General features: G+C 43.4%; 1 protein-coding gene and 1 long non-coding RNA gene across 3 annotated transcripts in view; both read left to right on the top strand.

The window, feature by feature from the left end:
* PPP1R37 (protein phosphatase 1 regulatory subunit 37) overlaps nt 1-26,479 on the top strand; it is a 135,676-nt gene that overhangs the window by 30,157 nt on the left and 79,040 nt on the right. For both annotated transcript variants that reach the window (XM_042844468.2, XM_005295686.5), the window contains exons 2-3: nt 17,372-17,469; nt 24,008-24,053. In XM_042844468.2, the coding sequence (XP_042700402.2) occupies nt 17,372-17,469; nt 24,008-24,053 (144 nt within the window). The remainder of the gene's footprint in view (nt 1-17,371; nt 17,470-24,007; nt 24,054-26,479) is intronic.
* LOC135976154 (uncharacterized) lies at nt 13,114-16,582 on the top strand. The gene is made up of 2 exons (XR_010593362.1): nt 13,114-14,267; nt 14,464-16,582. It is a non-coding gene; the product is annotated as an uncharacterized LOC135976154 (long non-coding RNA).

Genomic DNA, 26,479 nt, shown 5'->3' with positions numbered 1-26,479 from the left:
GAAACAGGGTTTGGGGTGGAGGCTGACAGCTCACGACGCCCCGTGTAATAACCTCATGACCCCCTGAGGGGTCCCGACCCCCAGTTTGAGAACCCCTGCCTTCGTGACTGTGGCCATGGTGATTTTGGAGACACGGGAATGGTGAAATAACTCCACGCTCCCTCTCACATTTTTGAGAGTTAGAAATGCATGCCTGGTTCATTGAGCAGAAGGAAAGCTCTTTTTCTCTCCCTCCCCTGCATATTTTTAAAGCTTGCCAAACAAGCTCTTCTGATTTTTTATATACATATTTCCTAATAAAGCCTGCCAAAGAGCCATTTGAAACTTAAAAGGAAATACTGCATAGGTTTAAGCCCTCAAACCATTTTTGCATTGATCCTCAGAGTAAGCTTTATGTGGCTGAGTGGCTCTGGGCAAATGGCCAGGTGCAGTTACTGTAAGTTGATCTCTACTAGACTACCAGCCACTGAAAATGCCTGCGACACAAATTAAAATACGCCCAGATTTTCATTCTTGATCAAATAGTAAAAGTGTAATAGTGAGAGTCTTCTGAATGTCACTGCTACAAGCGGATAGGGGAAGCTGAGAGGAAACTTAAATATAAAGGATGCTAATGCTTTCCATAATTTTTAAAATAATCTTTTAAGACCCTCTAATACCTCCATTGTTTGCAGCAGGCCTCTGAGATTTGGAGGGCAAAAAGTGTCTTTTTTGGTCCCATGAAATTTATTTCAGGTGTTGCTGAGGTATAAATTGTCAAATTCCATTCCTCAGGAAATCTTTGGTAGCCTACCAGAATGACTGACCATGAACATTTTGAAAAGGTAGGTCCACATCACCGCCAGGGAAGACCATGTACCTGCAGCTGCCAGTGTTTGTACAGAGGGTGGGCTACAGAGCTGGGTTAGGCCCTCTCCCCTGATTACCCTCTGGGCTTGGCATATGGCAGGAGTGGCCAAACTCTGGCTCATGACCCCCCATGTGACTCTCTTTTACCATTAAAGTGCAGCTTGCGGAGCCTTCCCCCTCTTCTCCCCCTCCCCCCCCCCGTTCTCCACCTGCTAGACTTGGGGGGAAGTTTGGGACCTCTGCCTTGCAGCAGGGTAGTGGGGTAAGGGCTCCTGCCCAGTATGGGGTGTGTCTGTGTGTCTGTCTCAGGGCTTCAGCCCTGCAGGGGGCACCTGCCAGGACTTGGGGCTTCAGCAGGAGCGGGTCTTAAGCCCCAAGCCCTGTCAGGTGCCTCCCACAGGCCTTGGGTGACCCATTTGATTTTTTGCAATTCTATCCAACCCTGGAGATTGGACTCCTTAATCTGTTTGTTTAAAAGCAAATACATTTTACTGTTGGGCTTGGTAATATTTACAGATACTAGGAGTGGCAGGTCAACCCAACTGAGCTGTTTTATTAAGAGTTAGTACCCTGCTTTTCTTCCTATATAAACTTAGAAATGTTTGTGCAGACCTTTTAAAGATCGTTCTTTTGCTACTTCGAGTTTGAAAAAGAGAAGCAATTCTAGGGCTTTGAGGACATACAAGTAGCATAGCTCCATAAAGATAGGTACTTGGTGATTTGAAGGGGAGAAGAGACCCATTCAGGGGCACAGGACTGAATTGTAGCCCATGTTGTCTGTCTTTTTAAGTTAAACCATTGTTTTCCTGTACACACTTTCCCCTGGCCATCCAGAATAAAATCTTGACGAGAGCTTGCTGACTGGCTTTTCTATTTGCTGCTGGAGCAGCCGATTCACTTCAACCAATGGTAAGGCTAAGATTTTGTCAGTTATTTTTAGTAAAAGTCATGGACAGGTCACCGGCACCAAACAGAAATTCACCGGAGCCTGTGACCTGTCTGTGACTTTACTAAAAATAAGTGGGGCAGGGGGAGGGTTAGGTCAGGGGGGACGAATGACAGCTGGAGTCCCATGCAGGGGGGACTTACAGGTTGAGCCTCATCGCCATGGCGGGGGCACAGCCCCAGCTCCAACATCTGGCTGCAGCTGCGGGGCAGGGGCACACAGTCCCGGCTCCAATCACAGGTGCACAGCCCCGGTGGGTGGGTGGAGGGAGGGGGGCGGGGGAGGTTGCAGCGTCGCAGGCCTCTGTTGCGAGGTGGGGGTGCAGACAGCTGACGCCAGAAGTCACAGAGGTCCAATAAACATGATTGCTGTAACCTCCGTGAATAATCATAGCCTTCCCTATTGGCAGTCCACAGTTCAGAGGTTGAATCTGGGAGAACTTGGGTGCAGGATCCATACTTGGAAAAACGAAATTGACAGGCAAGAGATTACTTACTTATGAAAACATCCTTCTCTAGGATATGTTGTTTCAGCAAGAAGGAACCAGAGGCTGTTATTTAAAGGTAACTTAAAAGGTGTCCTTTTAAGGGATGTTTTTATTTCACTTAGGTCCAAAATTTAGGCTTTATTAAAATAAATTCACATCAGTTTTTGTAAAAAGCTTTTGAACAGAAGTATTTTTGATTTTTTTTTCCATTTGCATTTAATTCCCTGTACAACAATGGAAACCTGAAGCTTGTAGCCTTGTTATGGTGCGTAAAAACTAGTCAGTCTAGTTTCACTACATCTAGGAACAAAGAATGTAGGTCCACACTTACAGGATTTGTCCTGTACACAAGGCTGTATCCTTGAAAGCAGAGACTCTGTAAAGAACTTGCAGGTCATGGTGACTAATCAACTAGATATGAGTTCACAGTGCTGTGCTGTGGCTGAGAGAAGTCTCCTGTAAACCGGGGGCGTATAAACAGCGGAATATCAAACAGAAGGGAGGTAATACTGCTCTTTATACAGCATTAGACCGTTAGTGGATACTGTATCCGGTTCTGGTATCAGCGCTTCAAAAAAAAACAACGTTGAAAACTTGGAGGAAGTTCAGAAAAGAGTGACGAGAATGATTCAAGGTCTGAAAAATCTGCATTACAGACTGGGATTCTTTAGTCGGTTTAATTTGTTTATCAAAGAGAAGGACCTACATAGGGATAGGACGGGGTGGGGAAACTTTTTGGCCTGAGGGCCACATCAGGTTTCGTAAATTGTATGGAGGGCCTGTTAGGGGAGGAGGTCGTGGCCCAGCCCCCATCTCCTAGTTGCCCCCCCGCCCCGCGGGACTCTTGCTCCATTCAACCCCCCCGTTCCCTGACAGTCCCTCTGGGACCCCCGCCCCATCCACATTCCCCTGCTCCCTGTCCTCTAACTGCCCCCGGACCTCCGCCATCCCATCCAACCCCTCCCCTCCTTCCTGACTGCCCCCTGAAATCCTTGCCTCCATTCAACCCCCTGTTCCCCCCGACCACCATCCACACCCCTGCCCCCTGACCACCACTCTGAACTCCCCTGCCCTCTATCCAACGCCCCTGCCCCCTTACCGCACTGCCTGGAGCACCGGTGGCTGGCAGCGTTACAGCCGCACCGCCTGGCTGGAGCGTGGCCACGCTGCCAGCGCCACCACACAGCACAGAGATCGGGTCAGGCCCGGCTCTGCAGTTGCGCTGCCCCAGGAGCTCACAGCCATTGGGATAAGATGTTAGACAGTAGAAGGCTCTTTAGTCTAGCACAGCAGTTCTCAAATGTGGATCGTGAACCTGTTTTTATGGGGTCGCCAAGATTGATGTTAGACTTGCTGGGGCCTGGTGCCAAAGCCCAAGCCCTATCGAAGCTCAAGCTTCAACTCCCTTTCCCTGCCCTGTGCCGTGGGGCTCGGGCTTTGGGCCCCCCACCCGAGGGGCAGGACTCAGGCTTTACCCTCCCCCCCCCCCGCCCCAGACCGAGCCCCAGCCTCCCTGGGGTCGTGTAGTAATTTTTGTTGTCAGAAGCAGGTTGTGGTGCAATGAAGTTTGAGGACCTCTGGTCTAGCAGGCTGAGATGTGACAAGATCCAACAGCTGGAAGCCAAAGCTAGATACATTTAGACTAGAAATAAGGTGCACATTTTTAAGTTATTGGAATTTCCCAACTTAACAAAAGCTGTGGTGGATTCTCTATCACTAGAATGTTGTAAAGATTGGATGTCTTTCTGAAAGACGATGTTATGGGCTTGATGCAGGAACTGTTGGGTGAAATGGCCTGTGTCATGCAGGAGGTCAGACCAGATCATAGTGGTCCATTATTTTGATTTTTAAAATCTACATAAATTAAAAGCCAGCTCTCATTGAAATGTATTGGTTTATTGGGTGCTTAAAATTCCCATGGATGACTTAAAATATTATATTAGTAAGGACTTTAAGGCTAGAAATTTAAAAAATTTGAACAGGGAAGAAAAATGTATTAAAAAAAAAAAAGCCCCAACACCCTGAGGGCCTTCTATTACTTCAAAACATTAAGATCTGGCTTCAGGTAAACCTGTTACAGATTGTACGTTGGGTGGAAGACTGAACTCTTGAATCTGTTTCCTGTACACAGTGGTCTACAGACAGTGCTCTAAAGACACACATCCTTTTTTGTGTCCTGCTCATTCTGAAAGTGTTCAGGAGTTTACTAAATCATAATTACTCTTATTAGAATATAGCTTGAGCAGAAGGCATGGCTATTGTCCTAGTTCAAAGGGAGTGGCTTCTGTTGAAATGTTCTTGCTTTGATTTTCAAGGCAAACTTGCTGGAAACTGTCAAGTCAGTACTAGAGACAAGTAGAGGCAATTATGATGATGATCTGGACACATTTAGATAAAAATTGTTTCACTAATTTGTGGTTTTAAATAACGTGAATGTAGTGAGTATGTATAACTGTTCTTTGAAGCTAATTTATAGTATTCTTTGTCACGTCAAATGCCATTGACTTGCTGAAGAAACCTTGGTAGCTAAATTTTGAAACTATTTTCTACATGACAATAGACCCAACTTTTTCAAGGGTATTGCAGGATTTAAAAAGTAACTTCTCCTTTTCCCTTATCTGAATAGCTGCAAAATTGAGGCTTTAATTAGTTTTGTTAACCAAAATGGTCTGTTCATTTAAGAAAGGAATGTAATTTTTCTGAATGTACAATGTCTTTAAAACAAAAGTGACTTAGTTAAAATGTTCCTGCATCTGGGATTTAAACAACTAGACAAAGAAGTCTTCAGAAACTGTAAAAATTTCACTTTTGGTTTTAATGTTGATAGCATATCATGGACAATAATGAAAATGAAACTGAATTTTTGTAACATTTGTAAAGTGTATGAAACTAAATTGTGCATTTCCCTGTATAATTTACATTGTAAATTAGCATACTTTTATAAAATTTCTTTGTAAATTGATTTACTTTTGTCACATAACAGTTGAGCATTAAAGTCAGGCGCAAATGCACATGGTGACTATATATTCATCTTCAGTCTGCAAGATGTTCCTGTTAAACCACAAAGTTAGCTATTGCCACAAAATGAAACCTGTCATGGCGCACTCTTTCCTTTTAGAAGAAAGGGAATCTGTTTCTGCAAGAAGCTTGGAATGCGCAGGAGCCCTACTTGAACGAGACATGGGTCAGCTGAAAACTTTGTTTTCCTAAGCAAACCCAAGCTAACAGGAGCATGGCAGGAAGGGCACATCAAAGCAACTGGTACTGGCTGCTACATATGTTGGGTGACCGGGTGATGGCAGCTAGAAGCATGTTGTGTGTACTAGGGAAAACTGAAGTAATGTCGATGGATCCTGCAGTCTCATTGCACCCAGGCCGGTCCTACAGGGGCTTTCCTACCACATCCACGTGACTTTTTCAGAGATGCACTATCCTGAATTAATAAGACTTCTGCATTTCTCCTGTGCAAATGGTGCTAACCATAAGCACATTCATGCTCACAGAGAGGTAGCTATCTCAGGGGTTCCATCCCAGGGTATTTGGATCCCTGAAAATACCAAACTTTACTTTGGGTTCTGGACATTGGATGAAGAGCACTTGCTCCTGTACCCTAGGCTGTCATCATTCCTTTTCTGCTCCTAAAATGTCTTTAATCCAAACAATCAGGTTTCTATTGTGGAGGGTGGTTTGGAAAGCACTCTAGATGTGGGAGTGGGGAAAAATCAGCAAACCCCAAGATGGACTATGCTGAGGATTTTGAAAGAGGCACTTGGATATCGTAGTGATGGGCCTGGTATAAGAACTTGAATACAGGATAGCACTGTAGCATCTGAGCACCTTGGAGTAAAAAAGTTGCATTTTGTGTTTTCAACTTTACCTCAACACTTTTTTTCATATAAAATCCTAGATACTTACACATCTCCCTGCCTTGTATGTATATAATTTAAGAATGTAATATATAGGGAATTGATGCAGTCTTGAATTGCAGTTGCAAGCCACTACCCTAAGTAGACACACACAATTGGTAGGATCAGGTCAAATCTGAGAACAGTGAAGAGACAAAATAACCTTAAATCTCTAACAACTGAAGTCTCAGGATCTCTTAAAGTTGAAAGATAGCCACAGGGTGGCAGGTGGGGGTTACATCCCTCTGACCCCAGAGATGTTGCTGATAAGGGCATTGTAGGGTGGAGAGAAGCTTAACACCTCTGACTCAAGTATTGTCCGGGCTAGTTGAACAGGTCCCAGCAACAGCACTCCATGTAGCTTTTCAAGACATTATTCCTTGGACTCAACATCATATTGTGAATCTAGGTTTGACCTCTGTTGGAGCACTTCTTTCCAAGTTGAATGGCCCAGCCCTCTCATCTTCCCTTGGAAGCTGTCTTGGTAGCTAGTTTTGGTCTCTGTGGGTTTATTACTCTATCTTCATTTTCTAATTAAAAAAACCCAACTAGCCTTTGTATCTTCACTGAGAGATAGTGAGGACTCTTAGCAACTCATATTTTCTATTCTTTAGTGAATGTGATTCTGCAATATTTAAGTTCCTATCCTCCTGTATCAGAATATTCCATGGTAACTTCTGGGAGCTTGAGTCGGTGAATGTCTGGTATGCCTTCCTGCCTCACAAGTATTTTTTGATGTTAGTTTCTCCCCCGCCCCTTGAAGATATCACTGGAGCACTTTCATTTCCAGGAGTTAAGATGTGTAACTTCTAAAGCTGGTAGAATTTTTCTGACCAGAATGTTTTCTCATTGCAAAATGTGGTTTTGTCAAAATCAGCATCTTCCATAGAGACAGCTGTCAATTTTGACCCCCCCAATTTTTTTTTTTTTGAAAATTAAAATATTTAAATATTCCATTTTGATGCCTCCAATTCTAAAGTCTTGGAATTTTTGTTTGGCAAAATTTGTTGGTGGAAAGTAATTTCAAAATTTCTCATGAAAGGAATTCTTTTAATGGCTTTAACTTATTTCTTAGAGAGAGAGAGAAATTTACCTGTAATTCTTGTCCTCCAAATTGTGCTGTAAGCGCTTCCCTGGAGAGTTGGAGATTTTAGTTTTGTCTTAAGGCAGATTCATTTCTTCCAGCCCACTCCATCTTCTCATTGTGGCTGGGATAAACTTTAGGGAAGGAGGAAGAGCCTGAGAACTTAAATTTGTTAGTCTCTAAGGTGCCACAAGTACTCCTGTTCTTCTTTTTGAGAACTTAAAAGCCTTTTTTTCTCCCATGTGCTGCAGCTACTTTGCCACTGAGAGAGTCGCTGTCATGTGAGTAAAAGAGAAGGAGCTGGTACTAAACACCTCCAGCTTGTGTTGGGAAGGAGAGGGCAATGCATATGTGGCTAGTTGTAAAGTGAGGGAAAATGGGGTGAGTAATTGTTAATGCTCAGAAGGCTGAAAAGGTGTGTTATCCTTACCAGCTATTCATGACTAAATTCGTGTTCTAGTGAATCAGTACTGTCCACTTATTAAAAGGGAAGAATCAACTTCAAACATCCAGCTTGATCAATGGGCCTGGTCATACATCTCTCAGGTAGACAACAAGCAAACCAAACAGGTGGCCTGATCAGAGGTGTGAAACCAGTGATGCGACACCTTCGCAGATACAGCAAACAAATCAAACACTCACCTTGTCAGTTACAGGATAGTAGGTGATTCTCAAACACCTGTTACTCTGCTCCCCTCTTTGACACCACTACATGTAGGACCTGGGTTTTTCATTTCGATATTGCACCCATATAGTAAATAGGCCTGACTGCTGAGATCGCATCCTAGGGAAGGTAGCATGACATGAAGCCAAAACAAAAATTAATATTGATTACTTTAAATTCACTGTTAAGACTTTTTTTTTTTTAAAAAAAGGTATTTTGTCTGCCATGACTGGAGTTTATGCCCTTGGCATTCTCTATTCCAATGCTCTAATTCAATGTTTTTCAATGACCGTTCCGTGCATCAGTACACCCAGTCCCTGACCTCTCCCTGACACCGTTTAGGAAGGCAGCAAGTCGATCCCTGATATCCAAAAGTCTGAGAAACACCGCTTTAGTTCATATCCTCACTTCCACTTACGGAGGGGTATTCTGTATACTGCTTTTGGTGTTAGTGATGTCATTTTACTTTAGTCCAATTCTGAACATTGGAGTCTCTAATAAAAATATCTTTCAATTTAACTTTTTATACAACTATATATTTGCAATTTAATTCTGTTCAGAAGTTTATTTGTATTACATTCTGCTAATGATTTCAGACTTCCCTAGATTAAAACTAGAAGGGATCATTATGACCATGTAGTCTGGCAATTCTTGCATCAATGATTAATTCCTGTTATTGCTGAACATCTGCACCTTATTTCTAGAGTGAATTTGTCTAAATTCAGTTTATAGCCATTTTATTTTAGGTCTTTGTCTGCTAGATTAAAGAACCTTCTAAGATCAAAAATCTTCTCACGTAGGTATTTATCGATCTTGTTCAAGTTGCCTCTTAACCAGTTGTTAATGTATTTTTAAAAAAAATCAGGTTGCCTTTAAAACAGGAAATATAATACAATCACTCCATGAAAGTTTTACAGCTAGCAAAAAGATGGTAGTTCTGTTAGCCCAATGTAATAATGGGGCCTGGAAAGGATATTGCCAACTCTACAAGGACATGTGTTGATAATTGTTCTTTGAACTTTAAAGTTCTTGACTACTGATAATATCGACGGGGCAAATATTTGCCATTAAGCCATAAGACAAAATTCAACCAGGAAATATTTCTGCCAATAGTGGCACGAAAGGCTGAATTGTTTATTAATTCGCAGTTAGCTTTATGTGTAAGAGCAGGCCTTAAAGTGGGAGGGAACAAAAAACAGTGGAGAAGGGACCCCTGCAAGCTTTTTGTCCAAGTAACTCAGCCTTAAACAAAAGAAAAATCCCCCATGTACTTCGTATAAACTCTTGAAGTGAGTTTCACAGTTCAACCCTAATATACTTCTTCTTCAAGCAAATGTGTTTTATTTTCTTCAGTAGTGTTGTGGCCTGCATAGGGCCTCATGAGACGAATGACTTGGCCTTGGAGTGAACTCTAACTTTGCAGGAAAAAGATACGCTGTCCAAATGTTGTTTTCTTGTCTCACTTTCATCCCAATTAAACAAGTCTTTTTAAGAATGAGTTAAAATCGCAGCGGTCTTGCGGCAGGTGATTGATCCTCTGCAGGATTGCCTGTATGGGATTGCTGGCTTTGTTTTTGTGGGAGAAGGGTTTATTTCTCAGCTGCTGAGATGTCACTGGCAGATCCATGGAAAATTTACCAAACACTCGCCATAGCCTGAATGTTCTGCAAGGTCTGGGTAAAAGGACAAAATATAAAAACCTTGTGCCAAATGTCCATCTGTAAACATGTTGCAGCAATTATTAGGAGCTGAAAAGAATGGGAAAAGTGTGACTTGCAGTGTACTAAAACCCAGGCTTGTGGATTTGCAGAAGTGTTCCTATGTCTGGACTACAAATCAAAAGCCACCAGCAGGTCACAGTCCTGCTCTGAAAAGTGACTCTCTAAATGGCTCTGTTGTGTATGGCAAAGTTACAGGACTAGCTGTACCCTCTGTCTTTCCCCCGTAATCATTTGGGTTTTAGGCCCTGTGGGTCCTCCCCTTAGGCTGGGGGGGGGATCCTTTACCTGCCCACTTCCCGGAACCCAATAGGTGTACCCTCTGTCTCCCTTCTGGCCTTCCGACTGCACCCCTCATGTGTCAGGCCATGTCCCTTTTCCTATTCAGGGGTAGAATTATGCAGTTCTTCTACTATTAGACCAAGCTCTAGGCTACAGTGCCCTGCCTATAAACTATTCTTATCCAGCAGGTCCAGCTGGTTCGGCGGCGGTGTTTTTTCCTTTGGGAGTTTGTAACCATTGGTGTGTGTAGTGACGAAGCAGCCTTCTTAAAGCAAAAACACGGTTTGTTATTTACAATAGGAACAAAACACTTAGAGATGAATAAAGATTTTTAAAGCAGCCTACACCCAGAAAACAAATCATGCTCAAAGGAATTGGTCTTTAAAACAAACTCCTGCTCTCTGTCAGATGAACTTGTTTACTAAAACAAAATAAAATCAAAACCAGTTCTTGGTCATTTTAGCAATATTTCCTCAAACAGCAGGGTGAAAGTGTAGGTTCTCTCTTTAACAGAATCTTCCCATCCAGTGTTGGGGTGTCGGTCTGTTGCATGTTTGCGCTAGTGCTTTTGGAACAAGGAAGCTCAGACTCGTTCATGTGCGTGAAACGTACGTAGGTAACATTAGAACCACAAGTAGCTTGTTGTGTTCCATCCTCCGAGGAGAAATTCAAACCAATGCTAACTGTAGTTCGGGGTGAAGACATTTTACAGTACGTAGGCTTACCCAGTGAACAGACTCCGTATTCTTAAACTCCGCTTGTACTTGTGGCAGCCTGCAGTTGCAGAATCATGGCAATTGAAATATAAATAGATTATTCTGTGGTGTTATGAGGGAAATGTTATGTATTCTCATATTGGACATATACATGTTGTGCAGCAAGAGGGATGACAACAATATTGTATCATGCTTGTTAGGTGGCTTTGTTACAGGCAGTGATACAAGCCTACTGTACCAGAACCCTGTTACTATCTGGATTTTCCAAAATTCCTCCGGTTTGGCTTTCAGGGAATGCATTAGAATTTGTGTGTGGCAGATGTAACGGGACATTTCTAGTGCTTCCTGACAATTATATTAGTGATATCCTCCTCCTCCTTTATAATTAAATGAGGATCATTCCACCCCAGCAGTCCACAGTGGATTATTATTACCTTGTAATTGGATCCATGCAAAATAAACTGCATTGTTTAATATGATGCTCTTGTTCCGCAGCTTCCAGTGCATCAGAAACTTGGCATGCATTTGCTTTATTTTTAAGAAATGGATTTCTTGTCCATTATAATACCAGTGCGTGGGTCTAAAACCAACCATAAGGCTGTCTTGGTGAACGCAGCAAACTAACAGGGTTCAAAAAAGAACTAGATAAGTTCATGGAGGATAGATCCATCAATGGTTATTAGCCAGGATGAGCAAGGATGCAAAACCATGCTCTGAGATGTCCCTAGCCTCTGTTTGCAGAAGCTGGGAATGGGCGACAGGTGATGGATCACTTCATAGAATCCTAGACTGGAAGGGACCTCAGGAGGTCATCTAGTCCAACCCCCTGCTCAAAGCAGGACCAATCTCAGACAGATTTTTACCCCAGTTCCCTAAATGGCCCACTCAAGGATTGAACTCACCCCCCTCAATCACTTGATGATTACATGTTCTGTTCATTCCCTCTGAAACACTTGCCATTGGTCACTGTCTGAAGACTGGGCTAGGCAGACCACTGGTCTGACGCAGCATCGCCTTTATTATGTTCTAGTAAGATCCAGTGGCTGGAAGTGGAAGCTTGATTAAATACAAACTGGAAATAAGGCGCAAGCATTTATCAGGGTAATTAACCAGTGCAACAATTTACCAAGGATATGGTGAGTTCTTCATCACTTGGAGTCTTCAAGATTGGATGTCTAAGGCCTGGTCCACACTAACCCCCCATTTCGATCTAAGGTACGCAAATTCAGCTACGTTAATAACGTAGCTGAATTCGAAGTACCTTAGTTCGAACTTACCGCAGGTCCAGACGCAGCAGGCAGGCTCCCCCGTCGATGCCGCGTACTCCTCTCGCCGAGCTGGAGTACCGGCGTCGACGGCGAGTCTAGACAAGACGCGATAAATCGATCCCAGAAGATCGATTGCTTACCTCCGGGTCCGGCGGTAAGTGTAGACCTACCCTAAGATACATTCTAGCTCAACCACAAGTTGTTGGATTTGATGGAGGTATGATAGAGTGAAATTCTGTCGCCGTGCTGTGTGGGTTGTCAGATGAGATATAGGAAATAGTCCCTTCTGGCCTTAAAAATTCCATGAATCTGAAACATGAACTTGACTTATATGGAATCCCAGCAAAAATAAATTTTTGCTTTTTGCAGCTGGCATAGATGTGATGGATGTAAAGTTCTGTCTGGTATGTAGCACCAGGACTCTCCTTTTGCTGAACCACAGTAAGGCTCATCATGTACTTGTACACATACATGGGTTTACACACTCTGACTCCTATACGTTGTGCCTTTCATAAAGCTTTAGAGTAAACCTTTAAAACGTTTTTGTTTTATCAAACAGAATAACTTAAAATACAAACCTCCACATAGTGATAAATTCAACAGAATTTTTAATGCAAAATATACTGTGAAGACAGATGTTAATGGGATAGAAAATATGAAATCCTGCCGAGTATATTTACAAAGGAGCTCTTGTAGATTATTCTAGTCCCCTAGTACTAGTTAGGATTATGTTCTATGCTGAACATGTTAAATTCTTCATTTAGTTTGCTTTTGACTTCCTTAATTGATGGTGCCCTCAACAGACATACCAAAGGTGTCAAGGGATACAAAGGTAACAGTTTGACCAATAAATGAAAGGAATTTGAAATGCTTCCGTGGTGAGAGGAATTCTGACATAGTTGGCATTACTGAAACCTGGGAGGAGGATTCACATGACTAAAATGTTCAGTAGATTGCACTGCAGATTTTAGGAAGGGTAGAGTGAGTGAAAAGTAAGTGTGTGTGTGTGTGTGTGTTAGCACTTTTAAACAAGTAATGGTATATGTGATGTTGAGTTATTGACAGTTCGGAAACGGACTCCTGAATGCTTATGGATCAATGAATAAAGACCAAACTCTCTCTCTCTCTCTCTCTGTGTGTGTGTGTGTGTGTGTGTGTGTGTGTGTGTGTGTGTATGTATATATATAAAATCAACTTCACAAAGGTGTAAAAAATTAGATAAATCAGTTGGGGGGGGGATTAAACAGAAAAATTTGAATGATAATTAGGAGCTATTTAAGAACATTTTACTAGATGCCCCAAAGACCACAATTAAAAAAGGCTATACACTGGTTAAAACAACCTGCCTTATAGGAGAAGAGAATGTAACTATAAAATATAGGTAATAGCGTTCATTTAATATACTTAGACTTCCTTATGGCATTTGGTTTGATATTGTACAATAGTTTAATAATGAGAACAACCAAAATTAATATGGCACACATTAAATGAATTACATTGAGACCTGTCATGCAGTTTTTAATTGTAGACTGGGAATCATTAAGTAGGTGTATTTCTACTGGGGTGGGGCAGGGATCAGTTCTTGGCCTTATGCTATTTAACACTTTTGTAAATGACCTGGGAGAAAACATAAATCATTATTGAAAGTCTGCAGATACACCAATTTGCCTGACAGTCAGCGTGGGCAAAACAATGGAATGGGTGACAAGTGTATGTCTGGATGTATCTGTATCAATCTGCAAATGCCATTTTGTTCTGAAAAGCTATTTGTTTGTAAAACTGTTCTGTGCCGTCACCTTGGCTCTGTAGCCTCCATTTTGAGCTAAAACACAGGAAATGTCAGACTAAATTCTTGCAGCTAACAGAGGATTAACAGTGATGGGGCATTAACCTTGATTACCTATTCAAATGGAAACACCATTGGATGAAGAGCTGGTACCAAGGGAACCCCCTACTGCTCTAGATGTTTTGGGATTCAAAGAATAGATCATCTGATGGGGGTTGAGGCTGACTAGGTAAGTCACCTGCGAGAGAGTGTACTGGAAGCTATATAAGGACAAGGTCGCTGACCATTCCCGAACACTTGTCCAGCACAGGCTTCTCTTTTTGAAGTCAAGGAGAGGGGACCTGGACCCCTGAAACGACATTGTCCAGATCCCAAAGAATGCTCAAGAGGCAGGGAATGGCATATAAGTGTTTCTTCTTTTGCATGGAGCCATATATCACTTGTGTTGTCTAAAAGTAAAGAGTGAGTGGTTTAGAAAGCCCTCTGCAAAGACTGACTTATTGCCTTCCACTATCATGTCTCCGAAGAGCTAAACAGTAAACAAGAGTCCCCACTAAGGTAGGTTTCAGAGCAGCAGCCGTGTTAGTCTGTATCCGCAAAAAGAACAGGACTACTTGTGGCACCTTAGAGACTAACAAATTTATTAGAGCATAAGCTTTCGTGGACTACAGCCCACTTCCACGAAAGCTTATGCTCTAATAAATTTGTTAGTCTCTAAGGTGCCACAAGTACTCCTGTTCTTCTTCCCACTAAGGTAGAGCTCTGGAGAGGGCATGCTTAACTATTGGGGAGTCTTGGAGGGGTTTGGCACTGATCTTAGGGCCTAGGGCAGCTAGGCTGCAGGGCCTTTCCTAGAATGGGTGCCAAACAAATCTATGCCCAGGGACCAAGCCAGAGACCAAAGAAAGAGTGAGCACCTAGAACCTACCCAGACCCAAAGGAGCTTAAAAGCCCATGGACTTGGCATGTTGGTCCAAACACAGCAGCCTGGTGAGTGTCCAGCAAGGGGAGCTTGACCCAGAGCAGTGACAGGTGATATAGGACTTGAAAGGCTAGAAATTTAAAGAAGAACAATGAACAAGATAAGAGGTCTTGTCAAATGAATTTCAGGTTGTTCCTTGCCAAGATTGCAAGTGTGCTTGATGGGGTAATTGTTACAGTATACTTGGACTTCTGTAAGGTATTTGATATCCTACCACATGACATTCTAATTTTAAAAATAAAACAAACTAGCACTGTGCAAAATCAATAGAGTAGAAGCTGTCTGATAGTCTGTGTCGTTAATTGTGAATTAGCCGCCAACAGGGTGTTTCTAGTGGGGTTCCACAGGGAATGGTTCTCGCTTCAGTGCTATTCAATATTTTATCAACAATCTGAAAGAAGATATAAAATCATGGCTTTGCAAATTATACAAAGGTTGTTAATGTGGCAAATAATGAAATAGTTATGTACCAATGATCTATCAAATCACTTGGTAATCTAGGTACAATGAAACTTGTATTTTAATATGGTCAAATGCAAGGTCATGACATCTAAGGACAAAAAGTGTAGGCTATATTTAAAGGACTGCGGACTAGAAAGTAGAGTCTCTGAAAAGGACTTTTGGCCTGTAGATAAACAACTGAACCTGAGTTTCAAATGTGACGCTTTAGCTAAAAGGGCTGACATATTACTTGGCTATATTAACACAGGAATATTGAGCAAGAGTAAAGTGGTGATATTACTTCTGCACATGACATTAGTGAAACCACTACCAGAAGAGTGTGTGTGGTGTCCACACTGTAAAAAAGGTGTTGAACATTGGAGAGGGTTCAGAGAAGAACTACAGGGTGTTTTTTTTTTTTTTTTTTGGGTGTGGTCTAGAAAACGTTCTTCACAGTGAGATTTAAGGAGCTAGATCTATTTACCTTATCAGAGAAAAGATTGACTTGATCATGATCCAAAAGTACCTTCACAAGGACAAGGTTTCTGATAGCAGAGGGTTCTTTAACCTAGCCAACGAAAGTGTAACTAGATCTGATCAATAAGAGTTGAAGTCAGCGAAATTCAAAATGAAAACAAGATGTACATTTTTATAGTAAGGATAACTAATCATTGGAAATGTCACCTAAGGATGCTTTTGATTCTCCATCACTTGAAATCCTTAAAGATTACATCTGTTTCTAAAATAAGATCTAATTTAACAGCAAGGTTTCATGCCTTCCTCTGCAGTGTGGGGCACGGGTCACTTGCAGGTTGAAACTAGTGTAAATGGTGGATTTTCTGTAATTTGAAGTCTTTAAATTATGATTTGAGGATTTCTAACCTCTGGCAGAGTTACTGGTGTCCATTACAGGAGTGGGTGGGTGAGGTTCTCTGTCCTGCATTGTGCAGGAAGTCAAACTAGATGATCATGATGGTACCTTCTAAACTTAACTTCTGACATTAAAGTCTATTCATAAAAAGAAATCACTGGATGCAGTTCTCTGGCCTGCGGTATGCAGGAGATCATACTATATGATTGTAAGAAGTGAAATCTATGAAGTCCTTGCAAATCTGTTTTTAGATTTATGCAAATCTAGTTATTTGTTTGCTGTTGGAAGGGGCTTCTAAAATCTTTCCTGTATTTTGATTCAATACATTATTAGTTAGACTTCTTAGCCTAGCAGCCTTAAAGAATTTCCTTTTTATTTTTTTGTTATCTCAAGAGTTTTGCTAAATATATATCAGTTGGTGGTAGTGTGAACTAGAACTGTATATATCATGGTCTTGATTTTATGTTCAGATATTTTTAAAGCAATAAAATCAGGGGTCTCAAACTCAATTTACCTTAGGGCCAGTCCTCAAATCCTCCCAGCGGGCCAATAATGTCACTGAAGATGTGTTCAGAAAAGAAAATGTTTATATTATATTTTTTATTTCGCATTTCTTAGAAATAATAAAACTGTCATACAACTTTATACAATCCTTCGCCTGCCAGAGAGTTTTTAGTGTTTGCCAGACACCTGGCAACGCTTCAGTTCTGTCAGTTTGTTGATGTTTGGCCTCAGTGACTGAGCAGTTGAAACCTTCAGGATTGCAGCAAGATGTGCATCAGATAATTGTGTTCGGTATTTTGACGTGTTTATATTAATTATGGAAAAAAGTGATGCTGCCTCCATGGCTGACTCTGCCCGGTGACTAGTGATGGTATCTCTGTCCATCTCCCCCAGCCAATGGGAGCTGCGGAGGGCGGCGCCTGCAGCTGACATTGCCGGCAATGTCTCTGCATGCGTGTCTCCTCTGTAGGCCTCAGTGGGGAGGTTCTCGGGCCACAGATGGCCCGTGGGCTGGGACTTTGAGACCCCTGAATAAAATGGTTAAAAAGCCACACAGAAAACAAAGTTCATGAACACGATATAGTGCACAGACAAAATCTGTAGGATCAATGTCTACGTTATGGTAATGTAGCTGTTCAACTCTTATAGTAAAATATCAAATTAGATTCTCATTTTGCTTTGAACATAAATTGCCTATTTCATATCCTGGCCATTTGAAATTATTCTAGGTGGGAACAGCATAAGTTAATTATACACAACTCTCACACTTTTGTCAATGTAAGTGCCTGACACACAGTTTATTGTGTAGCTGAGTTTGAATAAATATGAATGTAAATGTAATCTTAATCTCTACCCCTTACATTTTCAGCCCAGAATGTGACTGTTGAGGAAATTATCATTGCCTACAAACAAGCCTGTCAGAAATTAAACTGCAAACAGATACCCAAACTACTGAAGCAGATACAGGTATTGTGGATATTCTTACATATGCAGCACAGAATTTTAATCCTGTTTAGCTCCTGGAGTATGACTGACATGGAAACACTAGAGAAGTCAGCTGCAGCCATATCAGAACTGAACACATAAATCTGCTGAAAACAGACCCTATGTTGATACTTGGGATAATTTTCATGCCGGTCACATATGGAAAAACAATAGCATTGCTTTCTAACAACTTGAGCAGGTTTTTTAGCAGATGAAAAAGTGTTGCAGGATGCTAGTATCTAAAATATTTGTTACCAAAATACTATGCATAAGTTATTTAATAAAATATTATAGAAGTCTGGGTTCTTTCCTTTAGTTCTCAAATGGTTTTCTTTCTGTACAGTGCTTACAGATGGGCTCCTTTTTGTACTCAGTTTAAATAAGATGGATACGAGTTTTCCAACTGTATTGTTTTATCATGGACAAAACAGATGAAAGGTTAAGGGACAAGGGATATAATGTGTGAGCAGAGTGATGGATGCGAATGTCACGTTAGCTCCCTGATGGCGATGGTATTTTTTGCTTCTCTAATTCTTTGTGTGGAGTTTGAGCTGCTAAACAAAAAAGCAAAGGCAAGGAGAAGGGAGAGGGCAGGGGAGAACAAGGAAGGATGGGAACACCAAAAGCAGGTGAAGTGAGTGAGGCTAGTGGGAAGGGACTGTGACCTGGAGGGCGGGAAAGGGCTGGTGCAAACAGCCAGTTGGTTCAGGGGAGACAGTGACCAGAGCTAAAACTGTAGAAGGGAGTGTGATGACATCACCAATGTCTGATGGTCCCTGTGGCAGAACATGCTGAGATTGCTTCTGTGTCTGATCTGCCGGCTTGAGAATTTCTCTGCCTTCCACGGAGAGGAGTCTGGCTCCTCCCTGGAATTCTTCTTTAAGACCACATGGCTTGGAGGTGGGAGCAGGTCCCCAGAGCAGGAAGTGTGGGGAGTCACCTCTGCATAGTTCTGGGTCTGGAAGGTGCAGGTGGGGGAAAGGGTGGCCCCAGTTGGGTCCCTCCCCCCACCAGTGCCACAATTCCTGCTGAGACTGCTTCTGTGTCTACTCCTCCTAATTTCAGTTTCTGTGAAATGTTAACAATTGTATAATCCCAGTAGCATCTTTCAAAAATCATGAGTGAGGTCCCCGAAGTCGTGCAGTGGTCTTAAAAATCCTGAGATGATTTAAAACAAAGGTGTTGGGTCTCTTTATTTGGTTTCTGTGCTGTTAGGGTGCACTTGGATCTTGTTTTCAAGGTTTTCTCCACAGAGAGCTAGGAACTGTTTTTAAAAAATATCTTGACTCAGGCAGTTGGGGCATTAAGAAAAACACCCAATATGGCAAGAGTTGGCAACACTGCTGAATTCCAAAGTCAGTCCTCCTAGGTAGTCATGTTGTTCTTCTTCTTCTAAGCCATATTAGGGCCATGTCTTGACTAAGAACATAGGTTGTGTTCTAAAAACAACGTTAGCCAACACTTTTTCAGTATCATGACCGTAAGCAGATCTTCGCATTTAGTGTAGATGGGGCAAGCCATGTTAGGGTTGACCAAAACCAGCTAACGTTGACTTAACCCGTTCACACTAGATACAAAGGCTTTTTTGAAATTATGATAGTTAAATGTGTTTTTAAACTGCTAGCTCTTTTCCTAATCTATGTGTGGCCTGTGGAGGTAAGTGAAGGGGCATGGCTGTTGTAGCTGACTACACCGATAAGGACTCTGGAGCAAAAACCATTTGTACAAAAATATTTAGACTGTCAATGAAGAAGCCCACTCCACTCCTCAATACCTCCAGCAGCAAAGAGTCTAAAATTGACCACATAACTCAATATCTCTCCCTCACACCTTAACCACCAGCTTAATGATTCACACCTATTAGGGCTCCCATCCAATCCTAGTGTGCTAGTCCCTTCCTATGGGGCCTGCAAACACCAAACCATATCAGTCAAACATCTTCCTCACCCCAACACCGTATTAAGAGATGCTAAATTCTAACACCTTCCTCTGGGTCTTCTAGTGCGATTGCTAGGCTGTAAGATTCTCAAGGCGGTCACTGCTTTGCTATCTGTGGTTTGTGTGTGGCCAAGCTTGTTGTCTGATCTTCACACACTACAAAATATTATTTGATAACAATATTGCTTTAAGGGCTTGTCTACACAAGGGAAGGGGTGAGATGTGGTGGTGGTGGGCGGTTAATCCGCAGCTCTTCAGGGTAATCTGCTTTGAAAACACTTGCATGCACATGACAGTTCATTGTTGTTCACTGACTTCGCATTTGTTGAAAACTCTGGAGTCCCCTTTCAAAATGAGCTAACTTTGCCGCAAAGCGAATGAGGCTATGTCTACGCTACGCAGCTTTTAGCGACATGGCTGTGTTGCTACAGCCGTGCCGCTAAAAAACATACAGTGTATCCACTGTCGGTCAGCAGGAGAGCGCTCTCCTGCTGACAAAAAAACTTCCACCCCCAACGAGCGGCAGCTGTGTTAGTGGTGTCGGCAGGAGAGTGCTCCCGCGGACAAAGCACTGTTCACACCAGCGCTTGTCATCGACAAAACTTTTGTCTTTCGGGAATGTGTGTGTGTGTGTGTTAACACCTCTGAATTACAGAAGTTTTGTCTTTCATTTGCCAGTTAGTCTGATCTATTGTTGGAGTGCACCCAGAGCTACTGCAAACATCTTTCACAGTCTTTCAGTGGCTATCCCACACTGCTTTGTAGTCTACTATTGACCTGTCTGGTATCAGAGGGGTAGCCGTGTTAGTCTGAATCTGTAAAAAGCAACAGAGGGTCCTGTGGCACCTTTGAGACTAACAGAAGTATTGGGAGCATAAGCTTTCGTGGGTGAGAACCTCACTTCTTCAGATGCAAGATATTGACCTGTCTGTTTACCTCTGTGCCCTCTCCTGCCCTGGGATCAAGTTGACTGGATGTCCCCTTCCTCATTTATAAGCTGGCTGTTCGTTCACTCCTGGATTCCAGTTTATCATGATAGGTGAGCTTAATACTCCAGCATGCCTCAAGCAGCCCCTGTATCCATGCTGAGATTGTGGATCTCAGTGCCATCTGGGGAGAAGCGTTGGTGCAGGTAGCTCTTGTTGCCAGAAAAAGATCTGTTTGTGGGCATTGTGAGGCATGTGCTGGTGAGGGGCTACGACCAGAATGCCAAACAACACTGAATAAAGAGCAAACCACTGAGGAACACCTATGTGAAAATGAGGAACAGGAAGAAATGTGGCAGAGAACATTTCCCCCCCCACCCCCCCACCCGGGTGACCAGGAAGATTCATCGGAGCATGAGCAAGAGGAGGCCAGTGAGGAGATCTGAGACAGCCAGGATCTGTTCAGAACTCAGGCACCTGATGCCAGCCATGTAGAAGGTGAGCCAGCCAACCCTGATTCCCAGGCAGCAATTGAGGAGGCTGATCCTGTGGAGGGAACCTTCACATATGCAGGTATTTTTAATTAATTAATTGTTTTTAAATTAAATTACTATTTAACTTTTAATTTACTATTCTGCTGTATGGCTGTACTAGTTTCTGTTCCAAGTGCCCCATGGCCAAGTGCAAGGTCCATCCCTCCCTCCATTGGCCCACACTGTCCTTTTGTGCCCCTCCCATATACTTTTCCAAAATTGCCCAGCTGAAGTAGTCGCCATCAGCCACTGTCATGTGCTAAAACCCTGGTTACCAACTGTTTTCAGGCCCGTGCTATGGAAGGTACATGCCTGTGTACCTATTGACTTATTTTCCTTTCCTTAGCATCCTGCCTGGTGAATTTGCCCTTCCCCCCCCGCCCACAAACCCCATTCACGGTCTCCAAATCAGTTGCTGGCAGCATTGTGCGGCCTCAGCCTCTCTGCCATCCCCTCCCATGCCAGAGTCAAATAAGGAAAACATTCTTTCTTTTGTGCTAAATGCAGAAGTTGATTGCGACAGTGGCTACAGGAAGCGAAGTTTGGTTCGTGTTCTCACAGTACAGGAGGTAGACATGGACATTGCTTGCCCCTAAAGCTACAAAGAGCACAGCTCCCTGTAATATGCATGTACAGGGCCAGTCTGACAGACTGATAAGAGTGAATGTTTCAGGCAGTCATTCCAGAACCCTGTCTATTTTTCTTTGCACTTTTAACGTGTCTGCAGGGGAGACAGAGCAAATTCTAAGGCTGAGAAATTGCTCCATTTTTGCTCATAGATGAAGGAATCGCTACATGGCCATCCCCACCAGTATTGCTCGTGACTCCTGCAACACACTGGGGGGACTATCTTGTTGAATAACTTCGCAGCATATCGTGCTGCTCTGCCCTTTGCCTTTTTCAATAAGGCCATTCTCTGCCTCCTAGCCACCTGCCTCATTGCACTGTAATCCCGAATCAGCCTCAAGGGCATTACTGTCCAGCCGATCCCAAGATTCACCCTGCCAACCCCTCTGACGCCATGTAAAACCGCTCCAAGGCACAGCCTGAACTGCATAATTCCCATCACTCCCAGGCTCCAAGGCACAACGGCAAAGCCACACTGCATATAGGGCACAGACAAAAGTCCAAAACCACCCACCACTTACCGTCTCCAAGGTTCCTCAAGACTGGAAAGAATCTAAAGGAGGTAAAGCCAGGAATGAATGTTAAAAACACCACAGCCTCTCTAGAATATGAATAACCATTTGTCCTTTTTTTTAATACGCCCACAGCTATGGCACCTGTACTGGCCAGACCCTCAAGGAGAGGGCCCTTATCAGCAAGGAAACCTGAGCGGGAGAAAACAGAAAATTTGTGATGAAAAATTCATGGACATCGTACAGAGTCCTCCCCCGGCCCCAAAAACGAAGAACATGGAGAGGTGGAGGCAGTATCTGAGGCCTGAGGGAATACGACAAGGTGCTTTCCAGGGAGATCACTGCAGTGGCCAAGGACAGCGTAGTAGTTGCCAGGAAAAGCTTTGCTATGGCCAAAGATAATATGGAAGAAGATGCAGAGGCAACTCCTGGGGGCAACACAAAGCCAAAATGCCCTGTTGCAGCACGTTACTGTTGGGGCAGCAGGCAATGCCGTACCGCAAACTAGCACCCAGCCATGTTTGGCAGCCGTTGGACAATACAGGCTACTGGGAACAACTCCTTCTTTTGGCTGTACCCTCGCAACAGTGCACCCAGAGGCCATTCCCCTCCCAGACTCCAGCTCAGGACACCGAGGGCAGTAGCACTTAAGATCCAGCTCTTTTGAGCCTTCTATTGCCCCTGGTAACTTTGAGCCTGCGCACTCCACACCAGAAATCCCATGAACCAGAAGAAGCAGAACCAAGACATACCTTCACCTGTAATTTTAAGCTTCCTGGCTTTATGCTCTGCACTGAACTGTTGTATTTTACTGTTTCGGTTTCCGCTGCTGGTTTAATGAAACAGTTCTTCGTAGTTAGCTAGTTTGTTTCATAATTAAAAGCATTTTTAAAATTTTTCTCTCAGTTGAAGGTTCGTTTCTGTTTGTTACATAATAGATTATTTAATGAAAATCTTTATAATTTCATTCGCAAGCAGTCAACAGTTCATTTTACACAGAAAATAATTGTTTGCATTCATTCTTAAGCTTTTACAAACACATGTAGGCAAAGACACAAGGTACAACAGGGATTGCCACAATGTTGCACTTCCACTGCCCATAATCAACACTGAACTTCACAAAAATCTCCCCCCCCCCCCCCCCCGCCTCAATCCATGCATAGGTTAGTAGCAGGATTCACAGCTGCACAATTTCAGGCCTGAGACTCCAAATAAGAGCGATAGGCATCCTGGACGCTGTTGCCCTGGGTGTTTGCGTTCTGTATTGAATGCCTAGGTGGCTACACAAACCGGTGAGCCAGTCTCTGCACGTCAGCCTTCCACCTATCGCCAAGTCTTTCTCCCTAATTCTCACTAATCCTGTGCCAAATACAATTTGCAGCTATAATCTTTGGGATGTTTTTTTCTCTTGCTTCCAAAGTATTTCACAAACACTGCAATCTTCCTTTCAGAAATAATAGACACGAGTCCCATCAATGGCCCCAGTATGGCTTGGGAATTCCATATGTGCAAAACCATCAATAACTTCCTGAGCATTATCAAACTTTATAACTTGGTATTACAGTACCTCTCCCCGGCATCGCACACCTGCATGACAGTGGTCCCTATGGTCATTCTCTCCGCTCTGAATTGGTTTGAGAATGCTATGCCCTCAGTTTGCAGCAAACTGCTGCTGCGTGTGCACGTGATGTGCCTTGACTGAGGGCACACTGTCCTGCATGCATGCTATTACTACAGCTTGTATAATGTGTGTTATCTGACGCGCAGAAAAAAGCTGCGGATTAAATCCCCTCATGTAGACAAGCCCTAAGAAACACCGTGGGTATGTACCGGTTTCTAGTGAACTCACGGAAGGGTGCGGGGGAGTAATGTCCTCCCCTCATGTGTGTGGGGAAGTGTTGCCATACCTTCCACTTCTGTATTATTCTAGAAGAGGGATTTGTCTTCTCCTGAGTATATTAATGTGCTACTATTTCTCTTACAGGAATTTAAAGATCTATCTCCCAGGATAGATTGCTTGGATCTAAAAGGTAAGCCTCTCTCTCTCGTAACCCTAATGACGTAGCGTTTTAAAGGAAATTCTTCGAGCAGAAACTGTTGTACTCTGTTTGTACAGCTCCTACCTCAATGGTGCCCTGATCCTGAATGGGGCATTTGCTGTGCTAATGCAGTACAAATAATGCTAATACTGAGGAAACAGCAATAGTTAATTTTGTAGGTGATTCTGCATGAGACATGTACCCATGTTCCAGCGATGCTGGAAAAATTGCTGCTGCAGTAGTTGTCAGGCCACGGATATAGATAGGGCTTAGCTGATTTTACCACCCTCTCATGAAAACCCCTGATTCATTATTTTTTCTCATATGGCCAGTAGGAACCCTTGCAGTTCTATAGTCTGGCCACCTGCATAATGCAGGACATGGCACTTCTCCCTCTGATTCCTCTATTGAGGTTAATGTGTTGCAGTTGAACTAGAGCATAGCTTTCAGGCCATGTCTATGCTACAACATTACAGCTACGGTGCTGCAGTGCCATAGTGTAGATGCTTCCTACGCTGATGGAAGGGTTTTTTCCATCGATGAATCCACCTGTCTGAAAGGTGGTAGCTAGATCGACAGAAGAATTCTTCCATCAACCTTGCTGCATCTACATTGGGGTTAGGTTGAACTAACTGTGGGTCTCAGGGCACGATACTTTTCACAACCGTGAGTGAAGTAGCTTGTTTGATCTAATTTTTAAGTATAAACCAAGCCTTGGAATGTTCTCTGATCTTAATACAAAGACTCCAGAGTTATGGAGAAAAGGGAGATGCATGAAAAATAGGGGAGGCTGAGGCATCACTTAAGAAAAAACCTGGCCAAATACGTATGTTTAACAGCTCTTTCTGTATGAGCCCGGGCTCCTGCTTAAGGGGCTTTCTGGAACACGTGGTATTACTCAAGGGTTGTACTCTTAGTTCGGCCTACCAAAGTGACAAATTGCACCCCCCCCCCCCGGGGCTTCTTGCATTCCTTTATTCCCCTCACAAGCTCCCCATGTTCCACCCTCCCATCCCCCTCTATTTCAGGGCCTCCCTGCAACCCCCTTCCCCAGTTAACATTTTTATTAATGCTGTCACATATCACAGGGTAGCTGTGCTAGTCTGTATCCACAACAACGAGGAGTCTGGTGGCACCTTAAAGACTAACAGATTTATTTGGGCATAAGCTTTCATGGGCTACAGCCCACTTCATCGGATGCATGGAGTGAAAATTACAGAGACAGGCATAAATATACTGACACATGAAGAGAAGGGAGTTACCTTACAAGTGGAGAACCAGTAGTGACTGGGACAATTCAGTCAGGGTGAACGTGGTCCACTCCCAATAATTGATGAGGAGGTGTCAATAACAAAAGAGAGGGAAAATTGCTTTTGTAGTGAGCCAGCCACTGTTAAAAAAACTTATGTCTTATCTCTAGGCTGAATTTGTCTAGCTTTAACTTCCAGCCATTGCATCTTATTCTACCTTTGTCTGCTAGACTGAAGAGTCCATTATCAAATTTTTTTCCCCTTTCAGGTACTTACAGATTGTGATCAAGTCACGCCCTAGCCTTTTCTTTGTTAAACTAAATAGATTCAGCTCCTTGAGTCTATCACTATAAGGCAGGTTGTCCAATCCTTTAATCGTTCTCGTGTCTATTCTCTGAATCCTCTCCAATTTATCCACCTGCTACTGGAATTGTGGACACAGTATTCTAGCAGTGATCATACCAGTGCCAAATGGAGATATTATATTACGTCTCAACCCCTACTCGATATTCTCCTGTCCCAGGATCCCATTAGCCTTTTTGGCCACAGCATTGCACTGGGAGCTGATTATCCTGGGAAGCAGTGACCCTGAAAAAGCTTTGGGAGTCGGGGCGGATAGTGTCACTCTCCTGTAAGAATGGGCTGCATTCTTTGTTCCTGGATGTATAACTTTACTTTTGCCGTATTAAAACACACATTGTTTGTTTCTTTGTGCCCATTTTACTAAGCGATCAAGATTGCTCTGTGTCAGTGACCTGCAATGTTCCCTTAAAATTTTCCCATCCATGTGCAGAATGAATTTTGTTTTGTGCACCAATATGGAGGTGATGTGGGGCTGAGGGGTTTGGAGTGTGGGAGGGGGCTCAGGGCTAGGGCAGAGGGTGATGCTGGGGGTGAGGGCTACGGCTGGGGATGCAGCCTCTGGGGTGGGGCCTGGGATGAGGGGTTTGGGGTGTGTCTGCCCCAGGGCTGCAGCGGGGAGAGAGGACCCCAGCCCTCTGTCCCTGCAGCAGCACCTGGGCCGGGGGAGAGGCCTCTCACCCTCCACACCCCCACGCTCCCCCATCGCCATCCCTCACCTCCCTCCTGTTCCCCACCTCACCCCACTGCCATCTTCCAGGCCCACCTCTGGCCACACCCCTGAGTGCAGCGCGCATGCCTGTGCGG

The sequence above is a fragment of the Chrysemys picta genome, chromosome 17, assembly GCF_011386835.1.
Source record: "Chrysemys picta bellii isolate R12L10 chromosome 17, ASM1138683v2, whole genome shotgun sequence".
Taxonomy (NCBI): Eukaryota; Metazoa; Chordata; order Testudines; family Emydidae; genus Chrysemys; species Chrysemys picta.
Note: the sequence above shows the minus strand (reverse complement) of the source record. Positions and strands in the feature narration are given on the sequence as shown.